This window comes from Aulonocara sp. 'chitande type north' Nkhata Bay, linkage group LG23 (assembly GCF_057382095.1).
Source record: "Aulonocara sp. 'chitande type north' Nkhata Bay isolate Kocher_YH1m ecotype deep benthic linkage group LG23, A_spYH_male_GT1.1, whole genome shotgun sequence".
NCBI classification, from domain to species: domain Eukaryota; kingdom Metazoa; phylum Chordata; class Actinopteri; order Cichliformes; family Cichlidae; genus Aulonocara; species Aulonocara sp. 'chitande type north' Nkhata Bay.
The window spans coordinates 4298988-4322259 of record NC_141365.1 but is presented as its reverse complement, the minus strand read 5'-3'; the positions used below and the strand labels follow the sequence as shown (position 1 = coordinate 4322259).

The following is a 23272-nucleotide window of genomic DNA, read 5'->3' as shown; positions in this document are numbered from 1 at the left end:
GGAAATTACCATTACAATATTCAATTTAAGCACTTGTTTCAATATTTCTCTTTAAAGATAATTTACAGTTTTTTAGGCATTAAGATTGATGATGTGTAGTCTGAGAAAACTAAACACCATGAATTCTTATCTCTCACGTGTCTTGGCTCCACATAGGATGATGGTATTTTGCAGACTTGCTGATAAAACTCAGCTGTCATGAATAGGACATATTTGTCACTAGCCAATTTCTGTGCTTCCACAGAGTATATGTGATATGTACCATAATGGAAAATACTCCTGGAGAGAGGAAATTGTGACTTTATCCTGCTGCTGTTTCAATTACTCCCACAGAGACCTCACAGCCAAGCACAGAGGGAATATCAAACTCAAATTGGAACACTGGTAATGGAAATTATAGATTTGGGGATTTGTTGGATGTTTTGCACTGTTTCTGGTAGTGACTCAGAGAAAACATAGCTATTAAATTGGATTAAACCTTTACTACCAGGGCAACAAACACTGTGGTACTGCTTTATATCTTTGACCATTGTTTATGATGATAATTCTTATATGAATTGAAAAATGTACAGAATAACATTATTGTTTGATATGGCATAAATATATATGTGCGTACATTTTATGATCAGTTTCCTATATAATCAGTTTTGTTTGAAGGGTCTTAATCCGGAAGAGGTTACATGATTTATATTTCAGTGTAATCCAACAATAGTAAAGACACTTACAGTTTGCCTATTTTTTGTCAGGGAGTAGTGATCAACAAAAACAGCCCAGCAAAGAAAACAAAGGCATTTTACACACTAGTATTATTATTATTAATGTTATAATGTTTCTATAGTATGTTTGTCACATGAAATGTGCCGTATCGATAAACTCAGCTTGGCTTATTGCTTCTCTCTGTTTCCAGTGATTTTCTTAGAATAAGCTCTGGGTCATTTTCACTTACAGAGATAATGATGGTAATGATCTTTTTATCTAACTCAGAATATTTTAGTCAAACTATTTATCTAATAAATTATTATTACATTTAAATGATGTTTTAAATGCCATTTGGCATCCAAGATGTATGATCTGATAATTTTTTCAAATTGCCTACATCACAGCTTTGATGTTATCCTTTTTTTTTCTTTGAACGGTTCCACATTTAATGGAAATGATTATGCGGCCTCAAGGAGGTGTTTAAGATAGCAACAGCAGGCTCATTTGCAGCCAACTTGTCCTTTCAGGTCTTTAAAATTCAACCTTTCTACCTGAAGAGCCAGTAATTGGTGCACAGTGCACACTGTTCAGATCTAAGGAGCAGTGAGTCCACTTAGCATGACACCGCAGCACAGCGTGGGCTTTTCTCAGAGCACCTGAGAGCCTTACAATATTAAGATTCAACCTGAGTGCTGGTCCTACTGGTAAAATGTGAATGAACACAGAAACAGGCAGCACTCTGCCTTTTTCTTGCAGCCCGCCTCTGCGGGATGAAACAACTTGAATTCTGCAGTAGTCATGCTGCTCCCCCTAACCCCGGAGATATGGTTGGATAGGTCAATATCAGGCCCAGCTAGAATTCAGTTTCCCTCTATTGGTATGCTGAACAGAAGGGAGACAGAAGCCCGTGGGTCAAGACCGAAGCGGCTGCTCAGGACACTTTGATATAATCATTTTTATCTGTGGTAGAGTAGCTGACTTGGCTGGAAGTCAAGGAAAAAGCCTTTGAGGACTTGTTCTGACATTTGGATTTAATCACAGAACAAATCATGGCCTCGAGTATCAGACACATGGGCTGGCAGGGCTTTCTTGAGGGCAATCTGTTACAGAGAGCTAGAGAGCAAAATGAGACCTAATTATCATGTCTCTATAAACTGGACTGTGTCTAAATACGACTTCCATCGAGGGGAGATTACATTTACACATGATGTACTGTGCCATGTTTGTGACAAGAATTTTATTTCCATCACATTTAATGCCAAATATTGGCAAACTATACATGACTTTCTTACAAGAATGTGGAAACACAGACATTAAGAGCATAAATGATCCAACCCAGTAATGTAAAAATTCAGTCCAGCCGTGCATTGTCACTTGGTTGGTCCTCCACTTTCATTCAGGCTGCACCTATCGGATAAATTCCCATGAAATTTGTCACAGACATTTATATCCCAAGAGGATACGCTTTTACATCCACCATGAAGCTGACATTTGTGCTTGTGAGTGAAGTGTCTCATGAATTCCAATCACTTTAGTCAAAAATCATAAAGCTAGGTTTATTATTCATGAAAATGATGAATATAGTCCCTTCTTTTTTCGCCACGCGTGAATGGACCTGTGCATAAAAAATAGCAGTTGGCATTTCATGACATAATCATCAGTGAACACCAGCAGTAAAGTGGTCTGTTAGCCTACTACTACCCTTTATTCCATTTTAATTGATAGAATAGATGAGACATGCACCCAGTTTTTCAGTGTTTACTGTTTTCCTTTTGCCTGTTTCCTCTCTGACAGCTCAAGTGTTACTAAAGCGGCTCTATTTTGTGTAAAAAGCACACTTGAGACAACCCTCATGGCTTTGATTCCAGTATGAAATTCATCCTTTTAGAGTTACACTTCCAAAGCATTGTTGAGGCTTTGTGCTGCTGTTACGCAATGATCCCATTCTGCCAAGCTGCTTAGACAGTCGGCTAACAGCCACAAGCAGCTCGCTCTGTCCTGCTGCTGTCTTGTGTATTCATACTGGCCAGAGAGGGAATCTGAACGCTGAAAACCATCCACACACATATTTCACATTTCTGGGGATCGTCTCTGGGGTGCATTTCAGGATCCGGCTGGATTTGCAGTGTACGAGCCATTCACGGTGGTGACGATGGGAGAGGGCTTCCAGTCTGGCTGGTAAAAGTGGATGTCACGAGTTCGAGCCCAGTTTGCAAATACCGCCTTCTCTGTGATGAAACGGTGGTGGCTTCCTCGCCGATTTCTCTCGTGAGAAAGATACATGGAGCACTCGTTGGGCCCCGAGGGCTCATAGTAATGATATGGTACAGTAGGATGGGAGGAGGATCTACACAGGCGAGAAGAGAGAGGAGGAAGCCATGAAATAGCATGAAAGCCAATGCGCACAGGGGGGATGTCGAAATAGTGTGTAATTATGAGATTCATGGTTGGGGAGGGGGAAAGAAACAAGTCGGAGAGGGGAATAAAGAGAAGAAGGAACAAAGAAAAACAGAAAGATCAGAAGAATCTGCACTCACAGAAATGTTCATTATACACTCTCCTATTCATCTGACACTCACGCTAACACAAAGCTCAGTGGAGGAGCTTTCTGTGACACGTGAGAGTGCCATGAATTTTTCAAAGTGTTCTTTGTGCTCTTGTCCTTGCGGCCAAATTTTAGAAAATAAAATCAGCAAATTTTCCAGTGTCTCTTAAATGCTAAAAACACATGGTGAAACCTGTACAGTATATTTTCAGCAGCGCTGTTTCACTGTAAAATGTGAAGATGTTTTCAGTGGTGCTGTCGTCCACTGCAGGGAGTAAATGCTATATTACCAAGTTGGAAGACATCATTAAAGATGCACTAGACACGATTTTATGTGGAAACATCAGTGGTGTCGGCACACACTAAATCACAGAGTGAGGCTGCAGCACAAAACAGAAGAAGTGTTCCATTCGCTTCATGCACTATTTGGCCCACTGGCTCAAACAGGAAGTGACAAACTGAACCTGCCGTGAGGATAAAGCATCTCAATGCATATTTTAACAGACAAAACTCGATGCTAAGGAGAAAATAACATTCACAAACCAGTGAATAAGGGTTAAAAGTGCGTGCACGTGTGACACGCTCTTTCTCAGTACAATTATTTAATTCTAATAACATTCGGCGGATTGGTATGTCTTGTTTTCTGCTGCATTGTGCAGCTCCAAACCCACTGCACCCATCAGACAAAGCTAGTTAGTAGATGTTAAATATGGTGGAACATTGATATTTCTTTTGGGAGTTGGTGGAGAGCAAAATGCTGCAAAATGCAAAATGCTCAGATGATTAAGGAGCTTATCTAAATATTTTTTTTAATAAACATTGCTGTAAAGACACAAGAGTTAGCCTTGGGATCATTTAAATATGTGGTCCCTGGCTACATCTTAAAAGGTAAAAGGAGAAGAAGAAAAAGAAAACATACCAAAAGCCCAATAGTGAAGGGAAACGAGTTGGCAATAGGAGAACAACCAACTCACTGCTTTGTATCTGCTTATCAATCAACTGATTATTAATTTATTTAACTGGCATTTCAAACTCTGCTGTCTGACGCTGACGGGTACAGAGCTCCACTCTAACACACCTTTACATTTAATGCAGACTGACCAAAAGAGCTCGTCCTCAAAGAAATAATGCAGTCCTGTAACGTCAGACTTCTTTTCATTTGTTTTTTGTTTATCCTAGTAGTAATAAACCGACTAAATAGTGGAGAAACCATATTGTGTAAAATCTGACAAATATGAGAAACATTCATGTATTTAAGATTTTCAAGACTAAATAACTGTACGTCTGTAAAATTAAACATTGCCAATAATAATATGTCATTTCATCATAGGTTTTCAATGCTCTATTATTCAGTAATTACATTGTAGTCTATTAAAATTCCCATCACACATCTTGGTACTAAAAAACATATCATATTTTAGAATGGTGGGGTCTTTACTTTATAACATCAAATGAAAACCCTGCTGGCCTTTTACCCAATTATAAACTGACACAATATTACTGAAAACCAAAATATTTGAATTGCATGGAACTATGTTTTGGCCATGGTGGTTTATCAATAAAAATCTACAAGTCATATTATGCTAAGTTTAAAAAAAAATGAAGCAAAGCTAATAAATATTTGGAGAAGAAAAAGAAACTGCAGGAATCTACCTGCAGAAATCAGGAGGCACCATGCCATAGACGTTGATCCTATCACACAGCTCCAGGGCTATAGCCATAGTAAACCAGCCGGTGCTCAACCAGGAGTTGGAACTCTTCCTGGAAGAAAAGAGAAGCTTACCATTTGTGCTTGTGAGTGAAGTGTCTCATGAATTCCAATCACTTTAGTCGAAAATCATAAAGCTAGGTTTATTATTCATGAAAATGATGAATATAGTCCCTTCTTTTTTCGCCACGCGTGAATGGACCTGTGCATAAAAAATAGCAGTTGGCATTTCATGACATAATCATCAGTGAACACCAGCAGTAAAGTGGTCTGTTAGCCTACTACTATGCCATAGACGTTGATCCTATCACACAGCTCCAGGGCTATAGCCATAGTAAACCAGCCGGTGCTCAACCAGGAGTTGGAACTCTTCCTGGAAGAAAAGAGAAGCTTACCATTTTCACAAAAATATACTGAGCGCACTTCCTTCTTACTGCCTGTTCAGAAAAGATTAAAGATGGTAAAACCGTAGTTTTTAGATTTCATCTGATCAGTCGCTGAAGAGGAAACCCTGTAGCTGACTGTGTGACAGTTGATACATGGGCAAGAAATAGAATAGAATAGAAAATAAAATAAAGATAAATACATAAAAACATTCATTCTGACACTGGCTATTGCTACATGAGAGCAGAAGTCACTGGATTGCCATTCAAATGCAACATTTTTCATTCAGTTTTCATTCTGTTGGCTTATTGTTCACATGCAAATGAGTTTAGATGAATAGCTGCATTCACGACAGTGAGGTGTCTTTGTCTGCCTTTGTCTTTTTTTGCAAGGTCACATTCAGCCATTTTCACTTTGCCTGTCCCGCGTATGCAAAGAGACAATTACCATGTATTAAAAGTCAGGAAACGTGCCTCCGCTTCATAATCTCTATAAAAGCAAAGAACGTGTATACCTCTTTGGTAACCCAGCTTGAGATTTTTGATGATAAAATGTTTTCTTTTTTCCAGCTGAGACTTTTGTGAGCTGTTTCTTTAGAATGTTATTACTTTTTAATGCAATATTAAAGATAATTTTATTCGAGATGCAGGATTGGGACTACAGTGCAAGCATTTCACTTCCTGATGCCTACCAGCTGCATAAACCTGTTAGGCTTTCCCATAGGAAAATTATACCTTTGCATAAAATGTACACTGGAGGTATGTTATATCTGTAGATCCCTCTGAAACCTTACACTGATGATGAAATGATGTGCTGCTTCCTGGAAATGTAACTACATGTCACATGAACACAGCCTACAATGGTTGTGATTGGCCAGTTTAGTAGCATGGATTCTTCCCATGCATTACTTTTTTTCTCCAGTTTTCAGATCAGTGAGTGAATGATGATGATAGCCTCAAGATAAGGACTCACAGATGTCCTGAGGGGAGATTGCCAAAACGATCACGAATGCTGGCAAAGGTGTCGGCCACTCATGTAGTTACATCTACAAAGATTGAGTCACATGTATCAAAGGGTTCTGGCATGTCTGGGAGCTGCTGCAGCTCTTCATTAAAGCCTCATCCAAATCGCAGTCTCTCGCTCAGCTCATATATCCATCACATCCTGTTTGCACAATCAGGGTTTGGAGTTTGTTCACAAATTGCATTTTACATCTCGAAGGTAATATCAGTGTCTGGTGCATCCTGTTGTTTTTGCATTCTTTAAACTGTGTTTACGTTTATGCGTCAAAACAAAAAATAATGAATAATGAATCCCTTACTCCTGCCTTTGCTTATGACAAACATATATCTGCTGTGTACTGAATTCTGTACATAAAACAATAGGTAGGAAATTAGTGCTTTCTATCTTTGTAATATATTCCCCTAATATAAACACTACTGACAGTTCTTTTGTGTGTTGTGTGTCTCTTGATTTCTTTTCACCTCTCCATCTTGTCTCATTCAAGTCCCAAAAATATAAAACTTGCTCATCATGTGAATATTTACCTGTCAATCCCAGTTTCCTTTTTAAATAGTTCATCAAACTTCAGCATCTTGATCCTGGAAATAATGTAGATTTTAAGTTTGGGTAGCAGCTGGTTTAAAAGCTTTAGGTTGTTGTAAACATGGCCTTTTCCATCACGTCTCATGCAACTGCTCGGTCCCCAGAAGATGAACACTGTGTCTTGGCTCATGTTGAGGAGCTCCTGCCTGCTCTGCAGCACCCTTTGCAGGCTGGAGTGGGCTATAACACGCAGGCTTGCGCGCCGACCGACATCCTGCTGATACCCGAGGCTGGGAGCATCGTTCATACGAATAACACACTCAGAGCGGTCGATTTCTTTGCCCCTCTTGCTCGCTGTCAGTTGCCCAGAGCTGGTCACCAGGGCACAAGTCCTGCAGTGCATGTTCAGAGGCTGTGAAGTTCAAAGTTAAAAAGTCAGACATCGTTGCAGTTTCATTCACATTATGTAATGAGACAAAGTGGTGGAAGAGAAAAATCCAACTACAAGTCGCAGATGGACTTAACAGTTTCAGATAAATGAGTTTAAATCTCTCTGGCACTCCGTAAAACCAGATGTAGCTTCAGAGCGAGGTCCTAACTTGATGTGCAAGATACTGTATTATTTTTACTTACATGATTGAAAATGTATCTTAAACACATGAAGATAAAAAGTGTGTTAAAAAGTGTTTTTTAGCCTTTGAGAACCAGAAACCAACAATATTTGCGTTCAGTAGTTGTTGACGTATTTAAATGTGGGAAATGAGATACTATCAAGTCAAATCTTATTTTTTCTGAGATGCTCTGCTTGATTTTAAAATGTGGCAACCACGAAAAGCTTAAGCAAGCTTGAAGGATATAAAGCATCAGCAAAGAGGATTCTAACACTGGAGTTTAAAGCAAATTCGTGTAGAGCCCTTTCAATCATTGATTATGATTCGGCTGCATTCAGACGGGTCTTGAATCAAGCAGGTACACTTGTATTGGGCGACTCTGTCTGTTATTTAAACAGTTGACAGTATAGAGCAGAGGCTATTTGACACAGTGCTTTCATTTTCTATCAACATCACACATTCAGCAGTTTTCACTTAAAATTAAAAAAAACATAAAACAGGGACAACATGCACTGGTCAACATCCTGTTCATGCAAGCTTTTTGTGCAGCATTGGAGTGAAGAGTGCTTGTTTGGGCTTGAATTGAACCAGGTATTCATGTTGCGGCATCCAACCAGGTTTTTCAAACTTGAAAAATGCGAGCTCAGACTGAATGATCCGACAGCAAACACCCAGAGACTCTTCACATGAATTATTCCCCACCCTAATAGAGAGCTGCATCGGCATTCTGAACTGTGCTCGGTACTTCACACTCCATCAGGTTCTGAGGTGGGAACGTGTGTGTGTGTGTGTGTGTGTGTGTGTGTGTGTGTGTGTGTGTGTGTGTGTGTGTGTGTGTGTGTGTGTGCAGACAGGTGATTTTACCAGCGCCAGAGGCTGCACTGCTACCACAGCTATATTTATAATACACCCCCACTATCTCTGTGACCCCACGCTGAATGATTGCCATGTGTGCATGTGTGTCTCTTCGTAAATGTGTGTATGAGTGCAATGTCTGGGGATGTCTGTAAATCTGTGTGGTGAGTTCAGTGTAGCCCCAAAATATGTAATGAAATCATGTTTCTCTGGCAAGAATTTGCAACAGTCTGAAAAACATCTAGATCCAAAACTAGTTGGAATTCCTTCAAACGAACACACTCAAAGTCTTTGTTCGGAACACTCATCACATTTCCATTCTCCAGCAGATTTCCCCCCTGAAAATCATCCCTGTTGGGATGTGCGCGCTCTCTCAATATCAGGTAGGTTGGAGCAAATTACACACTTGGTTGCACAAACACACCCTCCCCGTCTTGGCTGGGAAGAATCACAGTCCTTTTAGGTCTTTCTTTCTCTGCAGACAACAGAGAGACAGAAAGTGCATTTTCCCCTAAGCACTGTCCAAGCAATTACCGCAAAGCATAATCCAAATTATAATAATGTTAAAAGTCAGGAAGGTGTGTTAAACAAGTGAAAGTCAATTGAAGGTTGCCAGGCTGGTGTCATAGTTTAAAGTGCCTGTGAAATAATAAAAGTGTCCTTGACAGCGATGCTGAAGTTCCAGCTTCAGCTCCCAGAGCTTCTGACAGCTTGATGTTGCTGGGAAATAGGCACTTATAAATCCTGTATCACAGCGAGACTGGCTTTCAAAATCACAAGCAGAATATTTCAGAGGCCAGGCAGCTGAAGGTGCAACCCACAGACTAGTGACTGGATAAATAAATGAATGGAATTCATTACAAGTAGTTTTCACTCATAATCAGCCTTGAATTACCTTTGATTTGTCCTTTGATTCGTGAAACAACCATCACTTTAACACCTGCTGACTCCTACGCACACATATTCAGACTTTATTATGCAGACAGAAGGTTGTCTACCTTGATCAATAGTGCACAAAACAAATTTCCCACGTGTGGGACTAATAAAGGTTATCTTATCTTACAACCTATAAATCAATACGCTTTCCTGAATTAATGTGACCTAAAAAGACACTAATTTCAACCGAGGCTGTTCACTGAAACATGATGAAGCTGACTGGATTAATGAGGTCCATATTGTTAACAGCAGGACAAGAAGATGCAGTTCGGAGTACGGCTCTGGTTCCAGTCCCAGTCAATTACCGCCCACTCTCTGACTCCAGACTAATCAGTATGATCCTGATTATACACTTCCCAGGGGAACCCAAGATCATAATTGCTTTCAGAGCAAACCCCATCAGTCAACCTTTGATATTGAACAAGAGCTTCTTCTATTGTGCCTCCAGTCTCCAAATTCATGTCTGCAAACCTACTCGGTTAAAAAAGGTTACAGCGCACAGACTTGCAGGAAGAAGTCGTGGGATGTGATATTTAGAGGTCAGACAGACCTGATGAAGAAAACCTGGGAAAAAAACGTCTCTTGCTGTCGTAATTAACCACAGATTAAACCCCAGATAAGGAACCTGAAGATTTATACCTGCTTGTCTCTCACCACCAGTTTCTGACTTATCTTTTGGACTAAGTTATTTTTGTTGGATTTAGGTAAAGCTACCTGTTATGTTTATGATCAACATGTAGGGTCAAGGTTGGAAAAAGAGCATGTTTTAGCCAAAGACATTACGAAACTGAATTACCTTCAATCAGAGATTTTTTGTCCACTTGTTCATATGACTGTTAGATATCCAGGTAACTTGCTTTGGTGTCTGTTTAGCACTGGTTATAATGGTATTAGTCTACAGAGACTGCTAGAAGGTAGTGGAGTGGGCACACTCCATACTGTATCTCAGCTGACTCTTAGACTCAAGCCCAGTGGTCTCCATAGAGACATTTTCAGAAACAATAATTGGGGCTTTATTTATTTTATTTTCAGCTGCAGATTTGAAGTTCACTTATGGAAGCTTAACTGTAGAAACATGCTATCTACAGTGTGCCTCAATAATTAGTTTGTAATCATTTTCAGATAATAACAAAGCTCTGCATACACAGAAAGAATGCACAGACAATAACTGCTTGATTTGGTTTTAGACTTTTTTATTGGATTTCTGATTATTGTGAGCAATAGAAAGACTTATCCTGTGATAGGAGCAGTAGTGGGGAAAAAACAAGATGCGTTTTCTGGAAATGAATCAAAATCATTTAGATGTTGAACATTGTCACTGAATACTTTCCAAAGTGCACAGAATTGGGCTATAGTGGCTCAGCTGAGAGCAGGAGGAGATGGAAAAAGCCCCTCTTCTGTGGCACGAGGGATTCACGATCAGTGCTGCTTTCTTTTCCCAGAGACCAATTAATTACAATGAAATCCTCCCGACAGTTCCCCTAGACATCTCATTAAGCTCCTGCCAATGACACACAATCAGGTCGCGATTCCAAATCTGTTCTCAATTTGAGGAAATAGTTAAGACAATAACAGCACCTGTCTTCTTCTTCTTCTGCTCGAGTCAACTAAGAGAGAGAAGAGACAAAAAATCATTTCCTGCTGGTGATGTTTACGATTTCCTCTTGACTATTGCTATTCGCCTAATTTTTCAGTAAAAACTAGACAACAAATTAGGCGTTGTATTATCATTCTGAGTGTTACAGCTGATAACATCGCCTGTTTTACCAGGAGTGCTCCCTTACCTTGAGCTGAATTTAAATGTGTATATCCTAAGTCATCCAATAAGAGAGCTCAAAGAGCTGAATTTATTTTGTTCCTGCTTTTTTCCACACGCTGACTGTTAATATAAGCTGCCTTTGTACACTACGAGACGGCTTTAAATTGAACGTCAGACAGGTAAAGACAGAATAAGCATTATAATGGCACCCATTCCCCCCAGGCTGGCTGCATTAAAAGCTGTCAGAGCACAAAGAGGCATTGCCCATAATAAGTAGGTACATCATAAAGTTGCGCTGGCACACAGTCCGCACTCGTGCTTTCACACCGGCTTTGTGATTAGAGACTATAAAGGCCAATGTAGATTGGCTCTGCTGACAGTTCTTCAAAGGTCAACATCTCTTTAACTCGAATCGGCAAAACATCAGTGAGGCTGCAAAGATGAGGGGCCAAGCAGAAGATGGAGCGAGAGTGTGTTAACCTGTGTGTGTGTGAAAGAATCTGTTCAAGTCAGCAGCTCTAATCACTGCAACACGCCAAAGAAAAGAAACACATACCAGAGGCAGAAATCTCCCCAAAAGAAAACTTGCAGACGCTGCGAAAGTCATACAGTGAGAAACACAATGAGAAACTATTCCACACAAATATGCACCATAACTCTGATGTGTGATCTCACAGTACGGAGATTTGTGGGGTTCAAAGCTGCTGTTTTCTTTTCACACATTTAAGCAACGAAATGAGAACAGAGGAAAGCCAAATGTTAAGCCTATAACCCTCTGCTACATGAGGCAGCACAGTCTTAGTGATTAATGTGTGCTGGGTGTTTTGCCACCTCTTGGGTGATGCATAAATGAGCAAAGCCGCCACAGACCACCACCCACCTTAGTGAAATCACAGCCCATGTGAACAAGATATGCACATAAGTTAATACAGGCAATAATCAGGGTCCAGCAGGCACACCAGATAGAGCTTTCCTCACATTCCCAAGCATCTCTGGCTCTGATGGGGGCATAAAATTTTAACAGCGTGTCTGCGTGAGTGTACTCGTGCTGTGTGATGGTGTGTGTCTCTGTGTCTGCACACACACTTGTGTCAAAGCCAAGATTCCCTCCACTAGAAGCAGCAGCAGACCTGAGATGACCCTAAAAGGAACTATACGCAAGGATCCACCCACTCCACAGATCCTGCAGCAGGTCTGCTCTGGTTAGTCATTCTTGGGCTCTGACAGAGGATGAAGCAGCAGCAGCAGCAGAGCTTGAATCTCCCCCAATGGGAGGGAGGTACAGAGTGACACTAAGCAGTATGAAACTGTCGCAGTGTGGATCCATCACAAATCACCTGTCAGCTAGGAGGGGTTGGATGAACGGGAGAGACCATGAATAATAAAGTGCCCACGCGCAAAGTCCAAAGTGAAGCAGCTTGCGTTCATTTCTCCTAAGACTACCTGCAAAATCTGAGCGCTGATCTTAGAATCAAGCTTACTCAAGACAGCACAGAGACAAATCCAACAGGCCTAAGCAGGATCCTCTCTTCAGAGCAGCATGACTCTCACACTCTCGTTCATTGATGGCTGAGCAGTGTAAGGTGAACACTAAGCAAAACTTTTTTTCTCCAAATCCGTTCCTGTCCAGTGCTGCCTGAGCATTGCAGCATGCTTTCCACTCTGCTGTGTCCTGCTGTATATCGTTCTCAGCGAGGGGAGACGTAATGCTGTGTGAATGCTCCATCTATCTCAAAGACGAGCCTGTGATAATGCAGTGGGTCAGAGAATCGGGCCTTTGTACTATATTACTGTTGAAGGTGCCGCTTACACGACCAAAAGATTACAGTGGTCATATCTTGAGTAGACATTATAGTTGAAATGCACCCTGTTTTAAGTGCTTTTGTCACTAAATATTTTATGCCGAAGACATTAATTATGAATTAAGCAACAGAGTGAACTATAAAGAGAACTTTGAGGTCATGCTTAAGAGATGAGATGGTATTATAAAAGCCTTTGAGGGCAAAATAAACCTTTAATAGACTCGTGCTGCTTTCTTAATGGAAAGTGTTAAGCAATTTTAATTAACTGGTTTTTAGAACTTTTTTATTGTTGTGAAAAGTTCAAACGAAAAGACCTCACTGCTGCTGCTGCTGCTGCTGCAAAAAGGAAAAAGGAAAACTGTCTGGCACATAAAGTAGTACAAAAATTAAATACACAAATGAGTTTTCAGTCACTGGGGGGGATTTTAAAAAACACATTTTTAGTGGACACCTGAACTCTGCATGCTACTCTCTGCTTTACCTGGATGACAGCAGAATACAAATTAGGTACAGCTGCTAAAAAAACAACAAAAACAAAGCAAGCAGCGCAATCAATGTGCTTTCTGATGATGTTTATAATATGACCATCCGATTACAAAGATGTCCAAATGCACAGGGTGAATTCACCTTCCTTTGTGTAGTCTGATGGAGATGGTTGGAGAACTGTTAATTTGTCAAAAAACGTCATAAAGATGCTGAATTCGAATTTCTTGCTCTTTTCCAAACATTGTCACTCTGCGGTATGTTATGACCCATGAGTTTCTGTCGTGTCACTGGTTTCTGTGCATCTATGTGCCTAAATCAAAACACATTTAGCCACCAGACACTTCACTTCACCTTCAAACATATATTTTCCAGGACTAAACCTCCTCCTCCTCCTCCTCTCTGTGCAGGCACCTAATGCACTGGCAAGGACCCAAACACTCCAAACAAACACTGCTATTGTGTGTTATGTTATATCTTTGATATCTTTGAAAATGGAAACAGTTTCATTATTGATTTTCAGGTGAGATAACATTACTGCTAAACATCTGAGATGATCTATATCCTGCACAGTTTCAATTCCTAAGCAGCTTTTATAAAAAACAAAAAGACAAAAACAAATGTGGACCATAATATCTCTGTTTGTAATATGCATGCAAGTGCTCTGGAGTTTCAAAGAACCAGGTGCAGCATCATTACCGCCCATAACAGGACTTGACTTGGTTCACAGGGAACAGATGGTCCGTATTTACCTTATGATCCATGACACCTGAGTACCCCTCCAGAGATGTTGTTTGGAGTCTCTGTGATCTGTCCGGTACTTTAGTGGACTGAACTCGCGCATCCAAACGGTAAGAGGACGATGAGGACGAAGAACTTGATGAGGAAGCTGATCTGTCACCAGAGCTGCTGTTGTACACCAACAAAAAGCCGGTAACCATGGTAACGATGATGATGCCACCAACCCCTTGGCACTGCAGGGACACGTGAAACACCAGAAAGACAAATCTCAACATCACGCCAGAGCATGATTCAGCCAGTTCAGGACCGACACAGCCACAAGCTTGAGGATGAAATCTGCACCTTTGGTCAGGATTGTTTTTCGTTCTTTCTTTCTTTTTGACTAATTAACTGCCAGCTTTCAAAACAAATGCAACATAACAAATGCAAGGCTCAAAACGTAATGCCAGCTATTCTTCTCAAATGCGCTCAACATGCTCTGTCAACAAGGAAACACGTTTTAAAACGAGGCTGCAAAAATACTGTTAGGTTGCTCAGTTCAGACGTGTCATATTTAACCCCATCCCCACTCCCGACCCACGCAGGGGAAAAAAACTTTAAACGGCCGAGCTGTTGTAGGATTATTCTCTGTGAATATTACGCGTATGTGGCAAAGTGCAACTGGGTCACATTCGGTGAAAGAGCTCAGTCTGCAACTCCACTTCTGAGAGGCAGAAATATATATATATAAAAGCTCCCCACAGCGGAATATTACAGTGATACTTCCGACGGCTTTCATTCATAATTACCACTTTTATCTTCATCTTCATTTCCCCTTTTGTCGGCTCTTCATGCTAGGCGTCGGGACTCTTCAGCATGCAACACTTGAGCGGCGGCATTACTGGGATCACCGCGCAGCTAAAGGAAACGACACTCCACTACTCTTCTCCCGTTCTCTCCTGGAAGCCCTCATTCAACAGCGCGCTCCTCATGGTCCTAAACAACTCCACCTCCCGACTTTCCTCCGTCAGCCTTTTCTAAATAGTAATACTCCTGCACCGTTTCTCTGTCAATATAAATTCACATGTATTAATCTCTGGTGTTATAGACATGTGAATTTATTTTAAAAAAAAATACTTCAAATGATTAAGAAAAAACAGGCAAAAAAAAACATCTGTCCCCCATGTTTCTCCAAAGCTCTCAGAAATTAGTTTAGTTAGATATATTAAAGCATCAGCTGGGCAATAATTGATTCCATGCCGGATGGGCGGCTCTGAGCATTTCTGCCGTTCTCTGGGTGAAAATGTGTTGATGCCAGAGGAGAATGGCTCGATTTCTGTGAGGCGATAACAAGACAACAGCCACTCAAATAACCACTCGTTGCCACCAGAAGAGCACCTCTGTTCCTTGTTGAACCTTAAATCAGATGAACAGCAACAGAAGACCACGCTAGGTGTCATTAATGTCAACTAAGACTGGGAAACATGAATCCATCCAGTTTTGGCTCACTGTTTCTGGTATAATGCCATAGGGGGTCTCATTTTGACACACCATGGGCTCCATGGCACCAACTGAGCATTGTTTAAACACCACAGTATTGTTGCTGACCATGTCATCCCTTTATGACCACAGTGTACCCATCTTCTGATGGCTGTACAATGTCTCAAAACTCAAATACTCTCCTACTGGTTTCTTGAGTTTGACAATGAGTTCACTGCACTCAAATGCCCTCTGCAGTCAATCTCAAACCAATCTCAATCCAACAGAGCATCTTTGGGATATGGTGGAGTGGGAGATTTACATCATGGATGTGTAGATGACAAATCTACAACTACAATCAATATGGACCAAACCCTCTTAGGGATGTTTCCAGAACCTTGTTTAATCCATGAACAATTAAAGTCGAAGGAACTGTACTAGCAAGATGTAACTGATAAAGCATCCGGTATCTCCTCAAGAAATAAAAGAAGCGTGTTGCACTGTTTTGTTCTAGATGTGAGGCATTTGGTAAAATAGAAAAACAAATGAGGCAATATTCTGATTATATTCTAAACGTTTAACTTTACCTGGGTTTTTACAGTAAATAAAAATATTCAATACATTTACATATATTTCATTTTGTGTCTCCCTCTACCTGATGGGTCCACTGGTTTCCTACCACAATGTAAAGACAATGATTTCTGCAGGTGTGAGATAGAGCTTTAGTTAGTAAGCACTGTGCAATCTTTCCAAATATATCAATTAATATATAAATAACTGAATTGGTATTTCTTTAGATTTTTTTCCTTAAAGTTCCAGAGGTCTACCAGCCTTCTTCCGAATGCACAATGTTACAAATAAGTTCCCCTTGTGGAAAACCTTAGATGGCACCACCCTACTGACAGTGTGTTGAATAAGGTGCTTTTTTCTGAAAGTGTATCTGTATATACTTAGACAGTCAGAAAAGGAAATGTAATTTTGGCTGTAGTCACGTACTGGCTTTATATCATGAATTAAATATGTCGAGGGAGTGAAAGCCTTTTGTATTTGAAATGAATCTTGTGCTGCACATTATAAACTGAAGGAACAGAAGGAGTGATTTCAGAAAATGGTTTTTGAGTTATTTGAAGAAACCTAAATGTTTTCTTGCTTATGTCCTTATGTCAGTGATAAAAGACAAAAATGAATTGTTTGGTGCAATTTTTATTAGTAAAGTAGTTTTTTTTAATTTTAATTCTATTTAAATAAAAAAAAATTCACAAATCATGGTCACAATACATAATGAAAATGTTGCGATTATACACAAAAAAACAAAAAACAAACAACAACAAAACAACAACAAAAAGAAACCCCTCCCTCCCCACCCGAGGCTCATGTAAAAAGAAACAGAACAAAACAAACAAAAAATGTATGTCACACATCTGGAAAATACGTTTTTATATAGTCAATAAATGGGTTCCAAGTCGCAGAGAATTTTTGTTGTGATGAGAGAACTCTGTATCTAAGTTTTTCCAGTGGTAAAAAAAAAAAGAGCACCTCCTTTAACCATTGTACGTATGAAGGAGCCTTATCAGACTTCCAGTGGAATAGAATAAGTCTACGGGCAAGCAATGTAGCAAATGCTATGGCATTTTCCTGAGATTTACTAATTTTGTATTGAGATGGCATAACTCCGAAAATGCCAATGCGGAAATCAAGCATTAAGTTCTGCGCACTGATATGAGATAATACTTATATATATTTCCCCAGTAATTATCCAGGTTCAGACAAGACCACATCATGTGACCCTCATTTGCTGGATTATGTCCACACCTGGGACAGGCAGGATCGGCCTCTGGGAAAAACTTTGAAAGCCTCTCTCTTGTATAATGAAGACGAGGAAGAATTTTAAACTGAATTAAACCATGGCGAATGCAAAGGGAGGAAGTATGTATACGATTCAAACAAGATCTCCACTCATCATCAGATAAATCCACCCCAATGTCTTTTTCCCAATTATTTTTAGTTTTTTCCCAAGTAATAGGCCTTAAGCTCTGTATCAGCTTGTATATGACGGAGATTCTCCTTTTGCCAAAAGGATCCATTTCCAAAATGGTATCCACTTGATTTTTAGGAGGTAGGTAAGGGGAAAGAAGGAAACAATGTTTTTGCAAAACTTCATATTTGCAGGTATCTAAACATATCAAAAAGTAGATTTTTGAATATCCCATTTAAGCACAGGAATATATATATTTTATTTCTCATCGCAACATGAGCTACTAAAGCTCCTCACAGGGGATGGATTTGCTAGAACAGGGGTGACAAACTCAAATACACAGTGGGCCAAAATTCTATATTGAAAAAAAAATCTTCCTCCAGATATAAGAATGAATCTTTTCTTATGGACTCAAACACGTTTTGCTGAAAAACTGAATATAGAACAAGCAAAGCTTAATACTAAACAATATATATATTAGCTGTATAATACCAGTAGGCCAGCTCTAATAGTAATTTGGTATGGCTTCGCGGGCCAAATGTAATTAGGCTGCGGGCCAAATTTGGCCCACGGGCCAGAGTTTGACACCTATGTGCTAGAAGCTGGAATCAAGTCAGGAGCCATCTTTTTATAGGCTTCTTCTAGTATAAACTCTAGTTTAAATATAAGAAATGTATGTGAAAAAACAACACAAAGTACAACAATTAGAAGATGATCTTTAAAAAAAGAGAAAAAAATCCGAATAGCCTCCTTAAAAGCGATGGGAACAGCATGTGTCCTCTTTTATGTTTTTGGCCTGGATTTACAAAACTGCCTTGTTGAACTAATTAGCTCAGACATTCTCTGCATGAAAGAGAGATGCGTTGATTCATATAGAATATAAAAAGATACAAGATGACACAAGATAATGCAATATATTACATCACAGTGCAATGTGTCATATGGTTCAATGTGTTACCACATAATTTGATAGCATAGGACACAAGAACAAGTAATATTTAAAAAGACAGAGTGATATTGCATAACCACATTATAATTTTATGTTCCAGTTTTATTTTACATCAAAATGTTTCCTATAACCTCTCAGTTGCTCATTTATTCCCGAGCTGAGATTCTGCTTCAAACGTGCAAAAGATGACAAGATTAATCTAAAGGGTCTCAAGATGACTTACACCAAATGTGAGAAGATTCACAAAAAGATGGTTACTTTTCCTGACTTATTTTTGTGTGAAACACTCACTGAGATTTTGTCTGTTGACACCTTCAAAATGAAACAGTGAGAGAAGACGCATGCAACGACATAAGCTCCATGTTGAAAGAGTCATGGTTGCTTTGTGTTAGGTATTAAGGTCTCATAGACCAGAAAGGAAAAGGGTCAGTGCTTCAAGACATCCAAAGAATAGATGCAGCTATTTGAAAAAGCAGATTCAGTTTAAGCTAAAGCTTGGACACCATCTGTCCAAGCTTTAGCTCTTGGACAGATGGTCTCACATTTGACTCAAGAATAGTTTGGTACACAGTGGACTTTACGGTCGACTCGATGATTTCAAAGAGACCAAGTCCCGTGGCTGCAAAACAAACCCAAATCATTACCCCTCCACTTCTGTGTTTGACATTCAGCAGATATGAGCCCTTTGTGCTGAGGTGCTGTTTTTAGTTTTGCTGTGATTAAACTGCAGGAATGTCTTAAAGACATAAAGACCTGGATGGCCGCTAACTTTCTGCTTCTTAATTCAGATCAAACTGAGGTATTTGTACTCGGCCCTGAAAAGCCTAGAAATATGGTATCTAAGCAGATTCTTACTCTGGATGGCATTACCTTGGCCTCCAGTAACGCTGTGAGGAACCTTGGAGTCATTTTTGACCAGGACATGTCCTTCAACGCACATATTAAACAAATATGTAAGACTGCTTTCTTCCATTTGTGCAACATCTCTAAAGTTAGAAATATCCTATCTCAGAGTGACGCTGAAAAACTAGTTCATGCATTTATTACTTCCAGGCTGGACGACTGTAATTCATTATTATCAGGATGTCCTAAAAACTCCCTGAAAAGCCTTCAGTTAATCCAAAATGCTGCAGCAAGAGTCCTGACAGGGACTAGAAAGAGAGCAGATTTCTCCTGTTTTGGCTTCCTGTTAAACCCAGAATTCAAAATCCTGCTCCTCACATACAAGGTCTTAAATAATCAGGCCCCATCTTATCTTAATGACCTTGTAGTACCATATCACTCTATTAGAGCACTTCGCTCTCACACTGCAGGCCTACTTGTTGTTCCTAGAGTATTTAAAAGTAGAATGGGAGGCAGAGCCTTCAGTTTTCAGGCCCCTCTTCTGTGGAACCAGCTTCCAGTTTGGATTCAGGAGACAGACACTATCTCTACTTTCAAGATTAGGCTTCAAACTTTCCTTTTTGCTAAAGCATATAGTTAGGGCTGGACCAGGTGACCCTGAATCCTCCCTTAGTTATGCTGCAATAGACGTAGGCTGCCTGGGGATTCCCATGATGCATTGAGTTTTTCCTTTCCAGTCACCTTTCTCACTCACTATGAGTTAATAGACCTCTCTGCATTGAATCATATCTGTTATTAACCTCTGTCTCTCTTCCACAGCATGTCTTTATCCTGTCTTCCTTCTCTCACCCCAACCGGTCGCAGCAGTTGGCCCCGCCCCTCCCTGAGCCTGGTTCTGCCGGAGGTTTCTTCCTGTTAAAAGGGAGTTTTTCCTTCCCACTGTCGCCAAAGTGCTTGCTCATAGGGGGTCATATGATTGTTGGGTTTTTCTCTGTATCTATGAAGCGCCTTGAGGCGACTTTTGTTGTGATTTGGCGCTATATAAATAAAATTGAATTGAATTGAATGCTGTGCATTATAGCCAAGCATCTCCACTTCAGTCTCAAAAGCAAGTCCTCTGATCTATTTACATCCAACTTTACAAATCTTTGCCGTTGTGTTCGTTGTAAAGAGATTATGTTTTCTCCTGGCAAACCTTACAAGTGAGCAATTCTTGTTCAGACTTCCTCTAATTGTACAGTGTTGAACTGTAGCACTTAAAATGCTAATAGAGGCTCGTAGTGTCTAAGGGAACCTGATGGAACGTCCACTTCTAGGAAGATTGTGGTCTGAATGATCCAGACCAACATATTGTCAAAACATTTATAGATGTGCTCACACTTGCTCGAGGTCAGTTAACCAAACGCATTTGATTAGCACCAGGCTGCTACTTATCCTCTTAACTCCTATGGAAGCAATAAGAGTATATTTAGTTTTGACAGACATTGGTATTTCAATATAAGCGAATACTGTACAACTTAGACAGATACAACTGTTTTTGAAAACCCATGTAAAAAGGCTTGATTTACTTTGTTATATAGTGTTCAAAGCAATCATTTACTAACCTAAGCCTCTGAGAACAACACTGTCAGGTCATGTTTGTTGATTTCAGTCAGTATAATTTAAATTAAGTCCTACATAGATTTCCAAAGTTAAGATACTGTCATGTGTGAACATTTCTGTTTAACAAAAGATCAGCTTAAAGAAGTGAGTTATATTATAGTGGACTTGGCCAGTGAGCGATGAAAACCTATGATATCGTATGACCTACCACGCTTAGTTTAGAGCAGTGCCAAAGTTAAAATGAATTATATAACAGAAACAACCACAGCTTGCAGGTTGAGGCAATAATGATTACCTGCAATGGATATGCAGTATAACATCCACACCTTAGTTTTGTAAAGAGTTTTGTTATTGACTTTTTTTGCTGTGGCACTAGATGATAGAAGCCTACACCACCGGTAGACTATTTGTAATCGCCAAATTATCTGCAACACCAAGGAGCAGTGTCTCATACAGCACCTTGTTATCGCGAATCCAGAGGATTAGGTGGCTAGCAGTCTGTGTGTTTTGATTAGACGAGTCCCCGAGGTCTCAAACGCATCTCAAAACACAGCCTCAGGGAGCACGCGGCAAGCAAGCAAGGCAAATGTCTGTGGAACAAAACCTTTTTTAATTAACTCCGACCTCCTATTCGGTGAGGCGCCAGGCAGCTGTCTGGCTGTGTTGAGCCAAACACAATATGAAGGAAATAATCTGCTCTCTTTGCACCTGTTTGCTGTGCCAATAGCAATTACTCGTTATATTGTCCCCAGTTTGAAGAGTACATGGGTGACATCTAAAAAGCTGAAAGTCGAGACAGTGCTCTTACCTCCCCAGTTAACAAAGTTGTTTATGTTAAAGAGTAAAACGCTGAAAAGTTTGACAACAGTGTAAATGAATCAGAGCTGAGCATCTTCATGTATATTCACTGGTTTAATGACATTTTATTTTCTCTCCAGCAGAGCTGCCTAGACAAAAAGATACTTTATATAACATTATAATTATTGCCTTATTATTGCAAAGTGATGAATAATAGTGAAGAAAGTGAAATACCCAGTAGTATCCTTATAAATGATTTGAAAAACCAATGCACCGGTTTAGCTGTATTACCAAGATAAGTCTGTAATGCACCTGAAGATAAGAATGGTGCAGGTGTTGGTGTGGCAATTAAAATGTTATTGCACTCTCTCTCTCCCAGGCAAACACTGGAGCCTATACTTATCACACAAAAGAGAGAGTATCAAAAGCTGGATACAAGCTCTGGCATTGTGAAACCCAGAAAACACAAAGTGTCCATTCTCTTTGTAAATTGTCTCCCCTTACACAAAGATCATTGACTCCTCGGCCGGCATCCTCACCAATCACAGATGCAATTTCCTGTTACCCATTGTGCAATGTATGTCTCTCAGATTTGTTGTGTTTATCCAACTGATTGAAAAAAAACACTATACCAATGACCTGACCTATACTTGTTTTGCTCATCAGTACGGCGATGCTCGGTCTGTACATTGGCACTAAATTACCCTTTATGAATGAACTCATGGAGGGTTTCAATTTGTAAGTGTCTGCGGAGTTGATTGAAACTGCAGCAATTGTAACCACTGAAAGAAAAAGACAAAGGGTGATTGTGTTAAAAGCATCGCCTTCTGCCTCTGATTATAAAAGTTTAAAAAAAACTCACTCTCCGAGCTGCAAGAGGAGAGCTGATGTGGATAAAGAAATTAGCTGTTTTTCATAAGGTGTGAAAAAACAGATAGCAAACAGCGTAAAATGTGACTGCATCTGTTCTGTACCCTCATGATTATGCAATAAGCAAGCTGGTGGCATCCATCTCTTTCACTGAATGACAGTGGAGGAGATGGATGCAAATGGAAAGTCTGGATAATACAGTTAGCAGGGAGCCACAGTCTACCTACTGTACGAATCGTGTTATTGTTCTTATTCAGCCCTCGCAGGGTTCATGAGCTTTCCCAGTGCTGGCAATAAACTGATTCTTTGCTTGATTCGATAACTTCTTCATAGCTCTATCATTAAACACATAGCAAGTTAAAGATTCACTTTCGTTATTAAGACCATTTTTCTTTCTTTTTTCAGATTTAGTAATGCACAAATATTGACAACATTCGATTCTATTTGGGGCGAACGTGGTTCAGGAGGTTGGGGATCTCATTTTGTAACCGGAAGGTTGCCGGTTCGATCACCAGCTCTGTCTGTCCTGGTCGTTGTGTCCTTGGGCAAGACACTTCACTCTACTGCCTACTAGTGATGGCCAGAGGGGCCGATGGCGCAATATGGCAGCCTCGCTTCTGTCAGTCTGCCCCAGGGCAGCTGTGGCTACAACTGTGGTTCGCCTGCATCAGTGTGTGAATGAATAGTGGAATTGTAAAGCGATTTGAGG

At 40.1% G+C, this 23272-nt stretch overlaps 1 protein-coding gene across 2 annotated transcripts; it reads right to left on the bottom strand.

The window, feature by feature from the left end:
• Positions 1-1868: 1868 nt before the first annotated feature.
• On the bottom strand, positions 1869-15224 carry st6galnac5b (ST6 (alpha-N-acetyl-neuraminyl-2,3-beta-galactosyl-1,3)-N-acetylgalactosaminide alpha-2,6-sialyltransferase 5b). 2 transcript variants are annotated; one of them, XM_086283333.1, is made up of 5 exons: positions 14857-15224; positions 14080-14301; positions 6884-7293; positions 4898-5005; positions 1869-3046 (listed from the first exon to the last, which is right to left on the bottom strand). In XM_086283333.1, the coding sequence occupies exons 1-5, from the start codon at positions 14875-14877 to the stop codon at positions 2803-2805; spliced, it is 1005 nt and encodes a 334-aa protein (XP_086139459.1). In that variant the 5' UTR covers positions 14878-15224; the 3' UTR covers positions 1869-2802. The 2 variants fall into 2 exon arrangements, with proteins under 2 accessions (XP_086139459.1, XP_086139458.1); XM_086283332.1 differs by lacking the exon at positions 14857-15224 and having other exon boundaries at positions 14080-14343.
• Between the last annotated feature and the right edge of the window lie 8048 nt (positions 15225-23272).

Bases quoted from the DNA above. Each gene is read 5' to 3' on its own strand.
- st6galnac5b (XM_086283332.1), bottom strand. From the start codon at position 14,343: ATGTTGAGATTTGTCTTTCTGGTGTTTCACGTGTCCCTGCAGTGCCAA. The intron at 7,294-14,079 runs GTAAATACGGAC...TGAACTTCACAG, and splicing joins CAGGTGTCATGGATCATAAG to CCTCTGAACATGCACTGCAG. The intron at 3,047-4,897 runs GTAGATTCCTGC...TCGCCTGTGTAG, and splicing joins GTGCCTCCTGATTTCTGCAG to ATCCTCCTCCCATCCTACTG.